This window comes from Rattus norvegicus, chromosome 5 (genome assembly GCF_036323735.1).
Source record: "Rattus norvegicus strain BN/NHsdMcwi chromosome 5, GRCr8, whole genome shotgun sequence".
Taxonomy (NCBI): domain Eukaryota; kingdom Metazoa; phylum Chordata; class Mammalia; order Rodentia; family Muridae; genus Rattus; species Rattus norvegicus.
Genome location: NC_086023.1, coordinates 80,860,830 through 80,875,337, shown reverse-complemented (window position 1 = coordinate 80,875,337; position 14,508 = coordinate 80,860,830). Strand labels below are relative to the sequence as shown.

The 14,508-nt window shown below is 44.2% G+C and overlaps 1 protein-coding gene across 6 annotated transcripts; it reads left to right on the top strand.

Annotated features, from left to right (window-relative positions):
- The first annotated feature begins 11 nt into the window (after nucleotides 1-11).
- Nucleotides 12-13,680, top strand: Cdc26 (cell division cycle 26). 6 transcript variants are annotated; one of them, NM_001267054.1, is made up of 4 exons: nucleotides 12-79; nucleotides 2,885-2,920; nucleotides 4,231-4,401; nucleotides 12,450-13,680. In NM_001267054.1, the coding sequence occupies exons 3-4, from the start codon at nucleotides 4,321-4,323 to the stop codon at nucleotides 12,624-12,626; spliced, it is 258 nt and encodes an 85-aa protein (NP_001253983.1). In that variant the 5' UTR covers nucleotides 12-79; nucleotides 2,885-2,920; nucleotides 4,231-4,320; the 3' UTR covers nucleotides 12,627-13,680. The 6 variants fall into 6 exon arrangements, with proteins under 6 accessions (NP_001253983.1, NP_001382633.1, NP_001013258.1 ...); NM_001395704.1 differs by having other exon boundaries at nucleotides 2,813-2,920; nucleotides 4,293-4,401; NM_001013240.2 differs by having other exon boundaries at nucleotides 2,813-2,920.
- Nucleotides 13,681-14,508: the final 828 nt, after the last annotated feature.

The following is a 14,508-nucleotide window of genomic DNA, read 5'->3' as shown; positions in this document are numbered from 1 at the left end:
GAAGTGTAGTTCGGGCTGCGTAGCAATGGAGTCAAGGTGGGAGTTGAGGTTCTGGGAAGCTTCAGAGGCCTGAAAAGAGGTAAGTTTGCGAATCGCAAGTCTAATCTGGAACAAACCAAGGGTCTCTGCTCTCCTTCGGGAGGCCTTCCGTCATTTTGAAACCGAGGCCTGTGCTGCCATTGAAATCTCTCCCTAGACTTCTGCAGCATTGGAGCTGGGAAAGAGGACTGTTGTTCACGACGGAAGTTCTCCGGGGGCCCCTGGTAACTGGGTGGCTACGAAGTGATTTTGTGCTTTAAGAAGACATTAAACTCGAAGAGCCTTCTAAGGCTAAAATAGAGATGTGGTGGAGGAGCTGCGGCCTAGTTTGTTGTTGTTTTACTTGTCTACAGCCTGTTCTTTTTATATGTTCTTTGAAATAAAGGGTCCAGGGAGGCGCCAGATAAAGTGTATACCAGCAGCTGCAGTTGCAATGATTGCTAGGCCGTCAGAGATATTTTTTTTTTAAACCCTTACATGAAAGTTGCGGGGATTGCAAAATATTCGCGTTTGCTGAGCTGAACAGACTCATTCTCACTCTTAAGCCTCTTTCTTCCCCGAACAACTCCAGTTAGAAGAGCACTTCCACTTCGAGGGCTTACTAAATGCCACGTTACGCGCAAGGAGCTTATTCTATCTTAGTTATTTAAGTCGCGGGACAACAAGAGTAAAGATCAGAAAATAAATTCTGGTGAGAAAAGGTAATCCGTCGTTCTGGAGCCACAGTGTAGTAGGGTTAGTAATGTGGCGGGTGGACTGCCGCGCTTTTAACCCGTACTCACTGTTGCTCTCTAGTGGTGAGGCTTTCAGTTCATACCCAAGTAGGAAATTATTTTTCTTAAGTATTTCTTCCCTTTCTCTTTGGAGCTGGCTTCCATTTCTCTACTTAGGGATCTGGTAGAAGGTAGTATCTGATAGAATAAAGCAGTTTGAATTGTCACAGGCCAGTGTTTTGTGTTGACCATATGGCCCCTTGAGATGTGATATAATGTGACACTCCTGAGAGAAGTGTAAGAAGTGTAAATGTTTCGTATACATCGTAGTCTTTTGTTTCATTCTGCTAGCATGCAATAATAATTTATATGGATGCACACTATATCGGAACTTTTTTTTTGCGGAACTTTCACGAAGATCATTATCACAACTTTTTATTCTAGTGGTCTATGAGTAACTTTTATAGGAGGCTATTTTGTTTTTTTTTTGGAAGACAGGGTTTCTCTGTGTAGCCCTGGATGCCCTGGAACATGTTCTGTAGACCAGGCTGACCTCAAACTTACAGAGATCTGCTTGCCTCTGCCTTCAGAGTGCTGGGATTAAAGGTGTGTGCCACCACCACCCGGCTTCTGAATTTGTTAATTAAACTGTTTGCTTCAACTTTATAAAACTGGAATAATTTTTCAAGCTTCCCAAGGCTTCTGTATTAAAGTAATATAAAGAATGGGAATGTGGGTTGGTTCAGTCGTAAAGGAGCCCATGCTAAGTGTGGTGTCCTACATAGTAGATGGAGAGAACCAACTCCCAGACATTGTCCTCTGACCTCTGCCTGTGGGCTATGTGCTTTCACCAGCACCCAACAAATAAATAGAACAAACTTTTTTTTAAGAGGCAAAAACTTTTGAGTTATCAAAGTGAGAAGAAAAACCAATAATGGGAGAGTCTAGAATTTAAGAAAAGTTAGTTTCACTTTCTCTATTTTTTATGGCTCAGTTTACTTTGTTGTGGATGCTGTGGAGGACATAGAGACAATACCTTCAACAGATACTAAAGTCAGCTTAGGTTTTCTTTTTTTCTTTTTCTTTTTTTCGGAGCTGGGGACCGAACCCAGGGCCTTGCGCTTGCTAGGCAAGTGCTCTACCACTGAGCTAAATCCCCAACCCCTTAGGTTTTCTTCTTAACTTTTGATTGATTCTTTGTGAACATCACATCATCCACCCCAGTCCCACTCATCTCCCTGTCCCTTTGCATCTGCCCTTGCAACCTCCCCCCTACAATAAGAAAATAAGATAGAATAAACAAAAATTTGTCATGGACTCTGTAGCACATCATGGTGTATCATGGAGTATACCCGTTTGTCCACACACCTAAACTTATAAATGCTCATTCAGTGCAATGAGTCATGGGCCTGTTTTAGGGCCTCTGGCTTTTGCTACACTATACTGGAACCTCACTAGGACTCCTCTCAGATATGTTGTTGCCCTGTGTCATGGAGATGTGACCCTGCAGCTTGTGCAGATCATAGATGGGGTAGATGCTGGGGTGGGCCAACTCAGAGCCCTGGATTTGGTCCTGGGAGGTAGCTGAGTTGATCAGCCTGCCACCTGTATCTGCACCATCCGGGTGAACTCTCCAACACTGCTCCAGCTAGTTTACCCAGTGCCACAGCTGGCAAGGGGGAGTGTCAGCTCTCCTGTTCTCAGGTCTTCAGGGACTACCTCATCCACGCCTTTCACCGGGGCTAGCTCTACTGCTGCCCAGGTGAGTTGCAGGGCCCACTCTACCGGGTGCTGCCAGCTCAAGTGTTTGTTCTGAAACAAACATGGGCTTTGTTAACACAAACCTTCATTCTCCATATGAACTTCTCTGACCTTAAGTCTGTCTGCCTACCCTTCAAATTCACTAAGACACCTTTTCCCATAGGGAATTGAGATCCCTAGCCACTCTTAGGCAGCCCACCCTCGGCTAGATGCTCATGCAGTGCTGTTGAAGGACCCTCCTTAGAGTTCTGTTTTTGCCCTAGATTGGCATGGTCTGTTGTGTTGTGTTTTCCCCACAGATTTCGACAGTGACTTTAAACTCATAGCTCAGCACAGGAAGCATCTGATTAATGAATGATTTACCCATTTAGGACCAGCTTTGATCCTGTGAATAATCTTGTGAACTGGTAAGTTTAGTTTTCATTAGTTTTAAGACAGCTGGTTATAATATCCAGGAATGGTCACAGTCTCTGATGATGTTTATAGAAAGCAGATTGGACTGATAGCTTGCCCACTTTTCCTACACTAAATTTGGATGGGATAACCATTTTCTTTTTTTCCTTTGTATGTGTATATGTGAGGCATGGGTGTGTACTGTGAGTGTGGTATGTATATATGATTGTATACCTTGAGGCAAGAGGGTATTGGCTGGGCATCCTGCTTGGTACCACTTTGCCTTACTCCTGGAGACAGCCAGCCAGCAACCCCTCAAACTCAGAAATCTTACATTCCTTCATAGTTCAGACCCCCGTAAGACTATGCCTTCTTTTTTGATTTTTTTCTTTTTGGTGACAGGGTTTTTCTGTGTAGCTCTGGGTGTCCTGGAACTCACTCTATAGGCCAGGCTGGCCTTGAACTCACAGAGATCCACCTGCCTCTGCCTCCCAAGTGCTGGGATTAAAGCATTGTTCCACTGCCAAGCTGTGGCTGGCTTTTTCTGTGGGCATTGGGGATTTGAAGTCAGGCCCACCTGCCAGGGCAGGAAGTGCCAGGGCAGGAAGTCCTGTGCAGCCACCTCCCTAACTCTTCTGCTCCTTTTGTTTCTTGTCTGTTTTTATTTTTGAGACAGGGACTCCCTATGTTTCTTTGGCTGGTCTCCAACTTCCGGGCTCAGGGGACCCCTCTGTTGTCATGTGTCACTGCCCTCGGCTTGTTTCTTTTACCCAGTGTGTCTTTTGGAGGTTATTGGAACACAAGATTAAGGTGATGGTTGGGGGCCCACAGCTAGAAGGGTATTGGGACCTGAGAGTGGGGGCCCAAGCTTGCTCTCTGAACTAAGAACTCTAGACAGAGAATAGTTTCTGTGTTGCTCTCTCAGTGCTGTCCCCCAGGTTTTGAATAAAGCATCCCAAAAAGTGTTAAAAAGAAAAAAAAAAGGGGTGGGGGGAAGAATTGCCTAGATTCTCTGATGGCAACTTGCTGGGTTTTGTTTTTAAAATTTTTATTTTCAATTTTGTGTAAGGGCTGGAGAGATGGCTCAGTGGTTAAGAGCACTGACTGCTCTTCCAGAGGTCATGAGTTCAATTCCCAGCACTACATGGTGGCTCATAACCTTCTGTAATAGAGTCCAACACCCTCTTCTGGTGTGTCTGAAGACAGCTACAGTGTACTCATATAAATAAAATAAATAAGTCTTTTAAAAAAAAAAAGAGCGTGAAGTCTATGCATGGAATCTAAATGAGTTAATGTCCCGTTCATTTTTTGCTCGTGTTTACAGATTTGTCTGTTTGTAGCTGAGACTTGACACCATCAGCTTTTCCTCTCCTACCATTTTAACAGCCCGCAGCTCACCGGGTCTGACTTCATTATGCTGCGACGAAAGCCAACTCGCCTGGAGCTCAAGCTCGATGACATTGAGGAGTTCGAGAACATTCGAAAGGACCTGGAGGTGAGAATTCAGTTTCCGATGCTTAGGGGATTCTTCAGACAGTAATTATTACCTTCGGAAGCTCAGACTCCACCAGCAGCAGTTTAAAATCCATGTGGCTGCTTAACAGACATCTCAGAACAAAAGGAACTTCCTGCGACTGTCATAGCAAAGAACTAAGGACTCAGTGGCCTGAAACCACAGAACTCGATCCCTTTACAGTTTGTTTTTTAAGTAGTACTATTTGTTTATTAATTCTTTCATATATTTTGATGATCCTCCCCATCCCCAATTCCTCCCAGGTCCTCCTTACCGCCTTAGCCACCTAACTTTATGTTCTTTCTCTTTCTCTGAAAAACAATACAAAAGCAAATCCCCAGAAGAAGAAACACAAAGTCCACAAAGTACCACTGAGTTCATCTTTGTATTGGCCATGGAGCCTGCTTAGGAGTGTGGTTGATATATCCAGTGACAGGGGAGATGTTGGAGAAGACTGATTTTCTTTGTGACAGTGCTGTCGGATAGCTTGCAAATAGTTCCTCAGTTAGGGGTGGGTCCGGCGTGAACTTCTGCAGGTTTTGTGTGCACGGCCACAGTCTCTGCGAGTTCTTTCGGGCATCAGCTCTCTTGTGTGTGGATGCTGTTGTTTCCGTGGGGGTCATCCTTCACCTCTGGGTCTCTTAGTCTCTGCCTCCTCTTCCACATGGATCCCTGAGCCTTGAAGGTAGGAGTTTGATGAAGACATTCCAGTTAGGACAGGGTGCTCCAAAGTCCTCCACTACCTACACATTGTATATTTGTTAATTCTCCGTTAATTCTCATCTAGTGCAAGAAGAAAATTCTCTGGGCAATATCTCGTCATTTACTGCTCTGCTCCTTTTGCAGAGCTGTCTAGATTTGCCCTCAGCCTGTGGCTTCTCTAGTCTCAGGTTTGGGAATGATGGGCAAACATTCTACCAACATTATCCCAGCCTATTAGCAGTTACAGTAACTTGAAGTTACCATTATATTCCCCTCATGCTGGAGACCAGTGTAGGAGCCTGTGCATGTTAGACAGAATGTTCACCTGTAAATGGTATTTTAAATGCTACTTAATTGCTCTTAGTGATTAATAAGATTCAGCCAGTCCCCAGTAATAAACAGGGTCCCGTGGATTGTATTATCAGCTTTAGCACAGTTACTAGGCAAATTTCCCTGAATCTAGTTTTCTATGTGCCAGACTGTTATTCTCACCAAGCACATGCTGTTTGAGTCTCCTCTGGGTTATTCCTGCCCCATCAGCCTGTCCCGGGGCATTTCACTCGGCTGCATGATCCGGCTCCATCACACCTAATGGAAACCTCCTGGCCTCTCTGCCCTCCTTCTCCTCTCCCTCTTTCATTTTCCCCTCTCCCTCACCTGCTTCCTCTCTTCTTCTCTCCTTTTGGTCCTTACCTGCGACCCCCAGCCCAGTAACCTAAACCCTGGCTACCTTTATTCTCCCCAGTAATTGGCTGTAGCCACTTTTATCTAACCAATAGCTTTAAATTGTGGAGAAAGGTTTATACAACATCATTTGGTACACATGAGGATCTTTGGGGCAACCAGATCTTGGGGGCCACTATTTAGCATTTGAATTCATAGCAGCACCAGACAACCCCAACATTCTACTGTTCTTGGAATCATTTGGTCGTTTATTGTAAAACTCTTTTATCTTAGGAACTTTGATTACACGAATCACATCCATGTTCTTCACCATTGAATTTCTAGAATCTAGCCTGCAGTAGAACACTATTATATTTTTTGTTTGAGACAGGCTCTCACTGTCTGGAACCCATTATATAGATCAGGCTGGCCTTGAACTTGAACATTTGCCTGTGCTTCCTGAGTGGTAGAGTAACAGGCACAGGCATACGATACCTACCACACCTTGCAGCTGTATTTTTTTCTAAGTCTGGCTTTGCCATATAATATTAGATATCCATTAATCAGAATAAATTCTTTGGAGGCAGAGGTAGACAGAACTCTGTGTGTTTGAGGCCAGCATGGTCTACAGATCAAGTTCTAGGACAACCAGGGCCATTACACAGAGAAACAAAAATAAGAAAAAAAGAAAAGAAAAAAAAAGATTCTTTCACATCTTCAAGATGAAGTCCAAATTCCTAAGTGTGGTACATGAGGTCCTTTATGACTAGGTCCTTGCTCATCTCTCCACTTTATCTCCCAAGTTATCTTTACTCTCAGTGCTAGTGCTGTCCCTTTGCCTGCCGTGCCGTATCCCTCATCAGGCTCCCCAGCTGGGTTAAGTCACCACCCGTGTTGAATTCTAGGTGCCACCACTTGTGTTGTAACTTTGTTGGTCTGTTTTCTTTGACTGGGCAGGAAGCTCCTTAAGGCTGGGTTAGCATATTGAGCTCTGGACTCTTCTTAGACAGCTCTCTACACTCCAGCCGCGGTTGCTGCTCTTCGAGGTCCTTCACCTGACAGGGAGCTTTGCGTCTTGCATGTACCCGGAATGTGTGGCTTTACATCATTCAGATGAAGATGGATGGTGTACGTTTCTCTTGCTCTACATCCCAGCTTCTGTAGTTCCTGAAGTACTGTTAGTTTTTGCTTTGTGCGTGTGCGTGTGCGTGTGTGTGCGCGTGTGTGTGTGTGTGCGTGTGTGTGTGTGTATGTGTGCGTGTCTGTGTGTTTGTTTATTAAACTTCCTGTCACACTCTACTTAGTCAACACTACAAAGAACTGACTTTAAGAAGTTCAACCCAAAAATCTTTATGAAAACTACTTCTAAGAAGCAAAGGAATCCTGAGAATACTCAACTGGACTGACATCATTTTAAAAGTTTCATGCTGAGAACAACTACAGAGTATTCCAGAATCTAGTTATGGAGGTGTCGGCAAAGTTTAGTAAAAAGGAAATATGAAGGGGTGGAGGCGGAAAGGTGACTCAACAATTAAGAAAGCGTATTTGCCGCTCTTGCAAAGGACCCAGCTTCAGTTCCCAGTACACACAGAGCCACTTACAACCATCTATAACCTCCAGTTCCAGGGGTCCTGACGCCCTCCTCTGGCCTCCCACAGACACTGCACATGATACAGATTCATAATCAAAACCTTCATAACAATTTTTTTTTTTTAAAAGAGCAGAGCCAGGCATGTAACTACACAATATTAGTACTTGAGAGGCAGGGGCAGGAAGAGTTAGACAGCTTGGGCTGTAGACTTAAACCAGGGAGGGAGGGAGGGACAGAGGAAGACATACTTTTTCTCCTGTTTTCATTGAATTCATTGCAAGAGTGTCTCTCCTTCCTAAGCTGCTTGAATGGACACCAAACCCACCACCTTTAGTGGAAAAGCCAACTCAACAGTGAGCTGACTCTGCAGCGTCAATATCCATTGTGCCAGCATTTATGATTCATTACAACTGAAGTTTAAACCATACCTGACACTCATTCAGGCCTGATGACACACGCCTGGAATCCCAGCACTCGGGAATCTGAGGCAGAAGATCACAGTGAGTTTCAGGCCACCCTGGCCTACACAGTGAGACCATATCTCAAAAACAAAACCAAAAGACAAAAAAACAAAAACAAAATCAAAAACCTTATCCTTAATAATGATTACCAATATGAGTTCTTTTTTTTTTAAGATTTATTTATTTATTATATACACTGTAGCTGTTTTCAGACATACCAGAAAAGGGTATCAGATCTCATTATAGATGGTTATGAGCTACCATGTGGTTGCTGGGATTTGAACTCAGGACCTCTGGAAGACCAGTCAGTGCTCTTAACCACTGAGCCATCTCTCCAGCCCCCCAATATGACTGTTTTTTTCTTTTCTTTTTTTTCGGAGCTGGGGACTGAACCCAGGGCTTTGTGCTTACTAGGCAAGCGCTCTACCACTGAGCTAAATCCCCAACCCCCAATATGACTTCTTTGTTTTTTTGGTTCTTTTTTTCGGAGCTGGGGACTGAACCCAGGGCCTTGCGCTTCCTAGGCAAGCGCTCTACCACTGAGCTAAATCCCCAACCCCCCCAATATGACTTCTTAAGAAGAAAGAAAACCCGTGGGCTGGGAAGACTACTCAGTGAGTAAAAGAACTTGCTGCCAAGCGTTAGAGTCGGAATTCAATCTCAGGAAAAAACATACACAAAATTTTTATTAGTAGCATGTCCATGATAAGTGTATGTTGTAGCTGTAACTTTCTTCGGGACCGCCCCAGATCCCAAATAAGGACACAGAGACTTTTATTTATTGTAAGCTTTGGGTACTATGTCTGGGCAGATTCTCAGCTATTCAAACCTGACAATACTGGCCTGGCCTATGTCCCGTCCTGTGGTCTGTTACCTGTCTGTCTTAGTCTCTTCTTGGCACCTGCTTCTTCATCTGCGTCCCACTGGTGCCATGGTGACTTCCCACGCCTGACTCTTTCTCAGAGTTCAGTCTCCCCAGAAGTCCTGCCTGCCCTCTCCCACTGTTAAAGGCTGTCCGCTTTTTTATTGAAACCAATCAGAAGTGAGAGAAGGAGTGTTTACCAGATGTGCTACACATGCTGAGCAGCTGGAATAACAGATGGCCTGGCACCAGACCTCTGGCAAAGGCACAAAAACATCAGTCCCACAGTAAGGGAGGGCGTTTGTGCTCTAGGATGCTTATGTGGAGGTCAGGGGACAACTTTCTGGAGTTGGATCTCGCCCATCTTGTTGAAGCAGGGTCTCTTCCTGTTAATGTTGTATACTTCAGGCTAGCTTTGCCCATGAATTCCCCTGGCGCTGTCTCCAAGCTTGTTAGGAGTGCTGGCGCTACCAATCCCCACCACTTTATGCAGTTTGTTTTGGTTGTTTAAAAAAAAAAATGGGATCAGGGAATTGAATTCAGATTATCAGTATTGGGGAGCTATCATTCTGGCCAAGTTCCTTATATTTGTTACTTAAAGGGTTTTTAACCACAGGGTACTTTATATTTGGACACATTTTAGGGTTTGGATATTTGGCTTAGGGATGCTTGATCTCTGTGACTAATGCATAAGTTCCAAAACGTGGGAAAAAAAATTGAACAGTAAATACTTCAGGTCCCAAGCACCTCAGAGAAGGAATCCTAGCCTGGCCTTATTGGATTGACTGTTAATTAACTAATGCTGGGATTTGAGGGTTACGGTTTACTAGTAGGTGGTATGTAATTGCCAACATAATTTCAGTGATCAGAGCCCTTGACTTGTGCTCCCAGTAAAGAACTGTAGATAAAGCATCTGTTGTCATTTTTAGAAAGAGTTATTGACATCCAGTGCCATCTTTAGTGTTAGGCAGTGGGGGCTATGGGAATTCTGTAGCCATTGGTGACTTGGAGCCATATTTTGTTTGTGAAAGAAGCAAGCCAGGTTCTTCTGCTGTATCTCATATTCAACTTGAATTAGAAAGGTTGAGTTCGGGGCTGGAGAGATGGCTCAGTGGTTAAGAGTACTGACTGTTGGGGCTGGGGATTTAGCTCAGTGGTAGAGGCTTACCTAGGAAGCGCAAGGCCCTGGGTTCGGTCCCCAGCTCCGAAAAAATGAACCAAAAAAAAAAAAAAAAAAAAAAAAGTACTGACTGTTCTTCCAGAGGTCCTGAGTTCAGTTCCCAGCAACCACATGGTGGCTCACAGCCATCTGTAATGGGATCTGGTGCCCTCTTCTGGTCTGAAGACAGCTAGAGTGTACTCCCATACATAAAATAAATATTTAAAAAAAAGAAAAGAAAGAAAGGTTGAGTTCAGTCTTCAAATGGCCATAGTCAGTCTGGGTTCCTCGATGTTGCCACCACAGGGGGAATAAGGGTTGTGAATCAGAGGAACCAAGCCTTGATTGGTGGGACTTTATTGACCCAAGCTTTGAAGGTACAGGTCTTGAGAAAGCCCCAAACAAAATGCTTATAGTCTGTCTGGTCCAGGTCTATCAGCGTTTGCTCATCCACAGCAGGTTGGTTGGTGGGCATAAAGTGCAACCAAAGGCCCTTTCTGGAGATGACTTTGTATGCCTTATGACATCGGCAGTGGGGATTTTTTTGTTGGTGACAGTAAGAAATATTCAGAAGCATGGACTTTAAGAGACTGCTTTGAACATATGTATGGCAAGATTGAAAGCAGTGGTTGTAAAAATGCTGGAAGAGGAGTCAGTTGATTCAGAAATAACTCTTTGTTGGCCTCATTTTGACATGGAAGAGGTCCCCTTTGAACAAGATGATGCCACTGGATGACAAGGAGGCTGTGGGATGGATCTGGTGACCTTTCTGGGTTATGAAGGAAACTTAGAGATGTGCTGGAGTAACTTAGGTCATGGTGGCAACTTTGGTAGAAGATGAGGCTGTGGTGGTGGTGGTGGTGGCAGCAGAGGCCATTATGGAGCAGGCTGTGTGGCTGTATGCATTTGTAAACAGGATCAAGATGTGGAAGCTAAGGTAGATACAGTAGTGGTTGAATATATGGTGGCTCCAGTGAAGGGAAATTTGGCACTGGTATAGTTATAGTGGTGGTGAGAACTATCATGGCTTTGGAAATTGGTCAAATCATAGACCCAGGAAATAAGCAACAGAAACTCAGGCAGGTGGTGGAGGAGATGTAGCGTAATTCTTCTGTTTTGTTTTTTAAGGTAAGGTTACACTATGTAGCTCAGGCTGGCCTTGAACATGTAATAGTCCAGTAGCATGAGTTCTGTTTTGATTTTGTTTTTTTGACACAGGGTTTCTCTGTGTAGCTGTGGCAGTTCTGGATTTCACTCTGTAGACCAGGCTGGACTCCATCTTAGAGATTTCCCTGCCTCTACCTCCCTAGGGCTGGGATTAAAGGCCTGCACCACCATGCCTGGCAAGTAGCAGAGCTCTAAACAGCAGAGGCTTCCATTCTTAGGAAAGGAGCTGTCAGGAGAGCTATAGGGTTACTTAGGGACAGTCCAGCCGAATGCCTTCAAGAAAGTCTAGGAAGTCGGCCGCAGAGGGAGTAACACCCATAACAGGATGGAAGGTTCTGCCTGGTAAGCAGGAAACCCTTCTTGTTTAGGAGGGCCGCAGCTACAAGTTGCAACAAGTGTTGCAACTGTTGATACAATGTGGTGCCAGCTGTATTGTCATCAAGGTCATCTGTCTACTGTAGGGCTTTTTCCTTTCTTGTTTTTGTTTGTTTTGGGTTTTTTGTTTTTGTTTCTGTCCCCCCCACCCACACCCCTCCCGGAATGCAGGGTTCTTTGTGTAGCCCTGGCTGTCCTGGAACTCACTTTATAGATGGTCAGAGATCCACCTGTCTCTGCCTCCTGAGTACTGGGACTAAAGGTGTGTGCCATCACCTTCTGGCTGTAGATTTTCTTTTCATTTCATCAGATTTACCACTCGGTGAGTAGCAGTAGTACCAAGAGGAAAGTTTTCAAAAATAATTCAAAACAAACCCAAAACTAAAACGGGGACTGGGATGTATTACGGTGGTTGATTACTTGCCTACCATTCATGAGGCCTTGGATTCAACTCCTAGCATCCTAGCATCACAAATAGATAGATAATTAATTTATAAAATTTAAAGGCCAGAAGCCTATTGACAAGGTAGCATAATGTCTCCTTGAGTTACTGTAGTCAACATGGGGCCAGTAATTTTTTTTTTTTAATTTTTTTTTCAGGTTGTAGGTTTTGGTGGCTGCTAGTCATGTCATTTTTCTCTTGTTCTCCTTGATAGTAATTTGCTGAAACACCATTTGTTACCCCATCTCCATTATCTCCAACTGCAGGCTCCTGCTGGGCCTTTGTATTGTGCCCTAATTCCTCACACCCCTTTTATCTTTGGCATTGTGAGCTTTCCCATTATAATCCAGAGTACTCTGTGCTATAATTTACGGTTTGCACACCCGTTTGCCTTCTAGACTGTGACATCCTCAAATGTAGGGTTCTATCTTCTACAATTGCATGCCTGTATCCTTGTTACCATCCTAAACTTGGGATATTTGCTTATTGTTTACTAGGACTTAACCTTGTTCCATACCCAGTGCCTAGTACACGGTAAACTCTAACTGAACATTTGTTAATTCGGAGACTGTGGTGTTAGATGCTAATTTGTTTTTCAATACTTTCAGGCCCGTAAGAAACAGAAGGAAGATGTGGAAGGTGTAGGAACTAGCGATGGAGAAGGAGCTGCTGGGCTCAGCAGTGACCCCAAGAGCCGGGAACAAATGATTAATGATCGAATTGGTTATAAACCCCAACTTAAGACCAACAACCGCACATCTCAGTTTGGAAATTTTGAATTTTAGAGATGGATTCTCTGACATGCCAGACCCCGGGGACGGAATACAATGATGACAGAAGTACAAACCAGATTTAGAGAATTAAGTGTGTGCAACCAAGCAGCATGTTTTCTGTCTCCTGCAGGGAGAGATAACTTCTGCATGAAATTATTGCTGTTCAACCTTTCTGATAGGCTGGAAGCCAAATTCTGGCTTGTTCCTGGAAAATTGGACTGCAGAAAGCTTACCTGATTTTTTTTTTTTAAATAAATATATTTTTGGAAAAAAGGTGAGATGTCCTTAAAGGTTGTAGCCCTGCTAATCCTTAGCTCTGACAGGTAACCGCTACAAGTGACGCCATTCTCCTTGTCTTTCCAAAAAGACTCCAGACCCAGAACACTTGCAGTTGATCCACTGGACTTTGGCTTGTTTAGTCAGTGTCTGGTGACTGCCGACCATCCCGGAAGCAGCAGCAATCCCAGATGCATGTGCTCGGGCTGCAGCCCAGCACTTGGGATGCTGAAGTAGGAATCTCGAGAGTTGGAAGCTACTCTGAGCTACAGAGCAAAACCGTTTCAGAATGTCAAAAAAAAGCCAAAAGAAACCAAGATAAAGATCCCTGGTGGAGACTGGATTCTAATGACCAAATTGTCATAATCAGATCCACTTACAGGAAGGCTTTACACAGGGGGAAACACAGCAGCTCTACCAGTGAGCGATATTCTGTTCTTCACTTGGGACTCTTAAGAATGTTTGCACAGGACCCATCTGAGAGCTGCTCTGGATAGTTTTGCACCATGCCCTATTTTTACCATAAAATTCAGGGACGGAACCACCAGCTGTGGAAGCCAGAACATCTGGAATCAAGTTTCAAAGAAACTCCTTAGCTGGGATTTACCCAGGATTTTGGATAGTTTGTGAGTGATGTGAATGGGAAGGTAGAGACAGAGGGTGATGTGTAGTCCCCTCTTCCTGCTCCAAGCTTTTCTACAAAACCTTTATTCCAGTTTTATTGATAACCCCTAAGTCCTGTTATCTTCCTGTCTTAGAAAACAATAAAACCCCCAAGACACAGGCTGTACATAGACTCATATTATTGTAGCCTTCAAAGGCCTTACTGGGGGCAAAGAAAAGAGAAAGATATGCCTGCTTCAGTTCTCCACTGCAACTCCCCAGTAGGACTTCCCGCAGTTGCTATGCCTCCTGCATGTCTTGCCTTTTATACTTATGCTGTCATGCAGAGGGCTGTTTAAGACAGTGCTGAGGGATTCATGCAGATTCTCTTAGTTCCTGAGAGGGCATGCCATTCTGAGTTTGCAGAAGGGAGCCAGAGCAAGGCCATGAAATGGTAGGTACCCACCGGGCAGCCTGCTTTCCATGCCCATGCATCTAATGGCCTCAGCTACATTGCTTTCTTAGTTTTCTCAGCCGAGACTTCAAGAAAGCAGTGTGTGGGGGAGAAAACATTTTAAGTTTCCAAGAATTTCTATGCTCTCTTATTAACATCAGGAGACCAGGACTTATTGCAATTGCTAATCTTTTTTGAGCACACATATATTATATGTATCAATTCTGTGATCCTTAGGATGCTTGTTTCTGGATTACCAACACCCAAGTCTAGTCAGGTGCTTGTAAAGACACTTTATTCAGAAGAGTGACCATTCATTTTCCTGAAGCCTTCAAGTATAATATAATCAGTACACAGTAAAAATGTAATAAGGCTTGGATGCCTGTCTCATGTGGGATGCCTTACCTGTATTGCTCTTGGTTTAAATAGGTGCTAGTACTCCTTTGTGTGTATGCACATGCAGGGCAAGCTAGGGATGGAACCCAGAGCTCAGAAAGGCACACTAGGCAAGCTCTCAACCAACTGAGCCACACCCATAGCCATTTGTTTTTGTGACAGGGT

Bases quoted from the DNA above. Each gene is read 5' to 3' on its own strand.
- Cdc26 (NM_001395703.1), top strand. From the start codon at position 4,321: ATGCTGCGACGAAAGCCAACTCGCCTGGAGCTCAAGCTCGATGACATT. The intron at 4,402-12,449 runs GTGAGAATTCAG...CAATACTTTCAG, and splicing joins ACATTCGAAAGGACCTGGAG to GCCCGTAAGAAACAGAAGGA.